General features: G+C 48.7%; 1 protein-coding gene across 1 annotated transcript; it reads left to right on the top strand.

Annotated features, from left to right (window-relative positions):
- The first annotated feature begins 802 nt into the window (after positions 1–802).
- CUNH21orf140 (chromosome unknown C21orf140 homolog) lies at positions 803–1,558 on the top strand. Its single transcript, XM_055614989.1, has one exon. It carries the CDS (start codon positions 803–805, stop codon positions 1,556–1,558), a length of 756 nt encoding a protein of 251 aa, XP_055470964.1.
- Positions 1,559–2,846: the final 1,288 nt, after the last annotated feature.

Here is a 2,846-nt window from a genome sequence, read left to right as displayed (position 1 = left end):
TCATTTGGAGGACCCACTTCGGCGCATTAATGAACCACCTTTAGCTTTGATTAAAAGACGAGAAAATACAAAGGGAATTAACCTAGAAAGGTGGAGAGAAAGTGAAGTAAATCACTTTATCCAAGCGTAAAACTGAACACGATGGCGTATGTCTGCAATCCCAGAACTTAAAGGGCTGAGGCAGGAGGGCTGCCAAGGGGAAGAAGCCAGCGTGGGTCACGCAGGGTTACACAGCAAAACCTTGTCTCAAAAACTTAAATCAAATGCTGTTCTGACAGTGTACTGAACCGGCTCAAGTGCTGGCAGTCCCTGCGAGGGACAGGCATGCAGCCTGCTTCCTTTTCTCAACTTCCCTTCAGCTCAGGAAAAGCAAGCCTGACTGGAAGAGTAGGCAGGCAGGCGGCACAGTGTACAGGGTGCAGAATGGCACGCACCACTCACATTGCAGGCCTCCCTGAACACGTCCTGACTGCCCCTGGCACACGGCACAATGTCTGGTCCACAGAATGCGCAGGGTAAATACCTTTGAAATGGATGGATGAACATAATAATATCCATCCCAACAGCCAAATGGAAGGGAACCAGAATCCTGACCACCTTGAGGAGATGCGTTCCCGAACTGAGGCTAGGTGGCATTTTCAGTGGTTAGACTTCTGAGCACATGCCTCTCTGGAGTCTAGGGTGTAGCTATGGCTACACTGTGATAAAGCTGGCACAGCTAGGAGAAAGCCACTTATGAGGTCACCATCCTAGTCCTTCCAGAACTCCCCAGACAGGGGAATGTGACCCACTTGGGAGCCCCATGGCTCACTTTACACAGCGTCTTCTGAAAAACTTCATCATCAGAACTCAGTTTGACAGCGTCAAGAGGAAACAGTGCCTTCAGTATCTGAACACTCTCAGAACACTGCAATATGATGGATATAAGACTGTGTATTTTGGGGAAACTGAGATCCCAGAAACTCTTGTCACTGGGGAAGACTTTAATGATGACTATTACATGCACACTCCAACCTGGTGTCTCCTGCACGCTGGTGGCAGTCAAGGATGGGTGCCCTGGAAGTACCGGATGTTCCTAAGAGATGACCTATGTATCAAACAGGAAGACAGCCTCTTCTTTGAGTTCTGTGATGTTGTAAAGAAGACCTATGGGAAGTGTGCCATTGTGGTTAAAGGCAGAAAGCAGCAAGATGAGATGAAGCTGAAGACAGACAAGGAGGGAGAGCCCCACGCCTATGCTCCAACAAGCATTCCTCTAACAAGCATCGTGTGTTCCTCTGGAGTGGCCAAGTCCTACGGCCATGAGCTAATCTCTCTGCCGTCCCCCTATAATTACCTGAACCCTTTGGACTCAGCCTGGTCCTCCGTGAAATGGTTTATCATCAACAACAGAAAAGAGTTTTGTCTGCAGTCCACCGACAACGCCTACCGCTACCAGTACATACTCGTCAGCGACTTGATCAGCAAAGGAATTGAGAAGGTCAGCACGAGCAAGTGGAAGGCCTTCATGAACAAAGTACGGCGGTGGGAGAACTACTATCTTGGGAAGTTTTCCTAAGGGCGGTTCCTCCACGAAGCGCCAAGCCGAACGGCCTTTGCTGCTAACTGCGGAGTTTAACTCTGACTTCACTGCCGCCAGAGACGCTTGAGGGGTGACCTCACAGGAAGGCTGCCTGGATGGAGGGGTTCCTAAGGCTGCTGGCAAAGTCCTGGGGTTGCTAGAGGCTCCATTAAAATTGTTGATTACAGGGCTCACAGCTCTCATCTTGTGATGGCTACCTTAAGAACCACGGTCATGGGAGGATAGGGAAGTCGCTAGCCTAGAGGCAGGTAGTGGCAATCATGGTAATAGATGTACGATCAAAACTCAGGTCTAAGAAAAGAGAGAACCAAGTGTATAGTTACTTAAAAGGAGCCGTGGTGACATCACACGGTCCAAGGTAACAGGAAAATACGTGGCATGAGTGGAGGTCCTAAGGAGCCTACATATCCAACCTGCCAGAATCCCGTCAGAAGGGTTCAAGGGTGCTGTGGTGCTTGTCTCTGAGCCACGTGCAGTTCCTACCATACCCTAGTCAGGCCTGGGCTTCCTGCTGTGGGCCGGAAGGCTCTGTGGTTGCATGTTTGTCACAGAAAATGCCTGTCCCCTGTGAAACCTGTCACAAGACTCATTCTTCTTCATGCATGTTCAAGCAATAACTTCACAGCAGAGGTAACTGCTCAGAGGTGGGTGAAATAATGGCCTATGGGGGAAAATACAGAAAACCACAGGGCAGGAGCAGAAAGGGTGTGAGAACACTGTTCTTTGTGTTCAGTTTTGCTGAACCTAAAAAAAAAAAATAGTTCTAAAGACAGCGTATTGAAAAATAGTTTATGAAAATGTCCACCCAACTCTCAACAGACTTAACTGTGGATGAAGTTATGAATCCAGGCCCCTGCCAAGGGCAGAACACTTCACATTCTTGTCTTGTCTTTCTTCTTTCTTAACCCTTCCTGTGTTATTCAGTAAGAGGTTGTGAGATGAAAAGAGTTTTATGCCCTTTAGTCATAAGTGGTGGTTTCAGCAGTCTTTGCAAGTTGGAGCAAAGGGGACCTTAACATACATCTTATCTACACGGTGCCACACCCCAAGTCTCCAACCACTGGATCTCCAATGCTCCACCAGTTGCAGATCCAACCTTTACACTCTGCTGTATGAGCTTCTGGTGGCTGCTGCAAATTCGGTGGCTGGAAGTAGCAATTTATTCTTTGCTGCTCTGGGCGTTAGGAGGCAGGCGTCAGGTCCACTGATATGAATCGACCTTAGGCAGCATGGCCATAGCTGTGGGCTCTAGGGAAGACTATAC

Source organism: Psammomys obesus, unplaced genomic scaffold, assembly GCF_907164565.1.
Source record: "Psammomys obesus unplaced genomic scaffold, mPsaObe1.curated_primary_1811, whole genome shotgun sequence".
Classification (NCBI taxonomy): domain Eukaryota; kingdom Metazoa; phylum Chordata; class Mammalia; order Rodentia; family Muridae; genus Psammomys; species Psammomys obesus.
The sequence above is the reverse complement of the archived record's forward strand: the minus strand, read 5'-3'. Positions and strand labels throughout refer to the sequence as shown.

What these genes read in the sequence shown, in the direction of transcription:
- CUNH21orf140 (XM_055614989.1), top strand. Translation starts at nt 803, where the DNA reads ATGGCTCACTTTACACAGCGTCTTCTGAAAAACTTCATCATCAGAACT.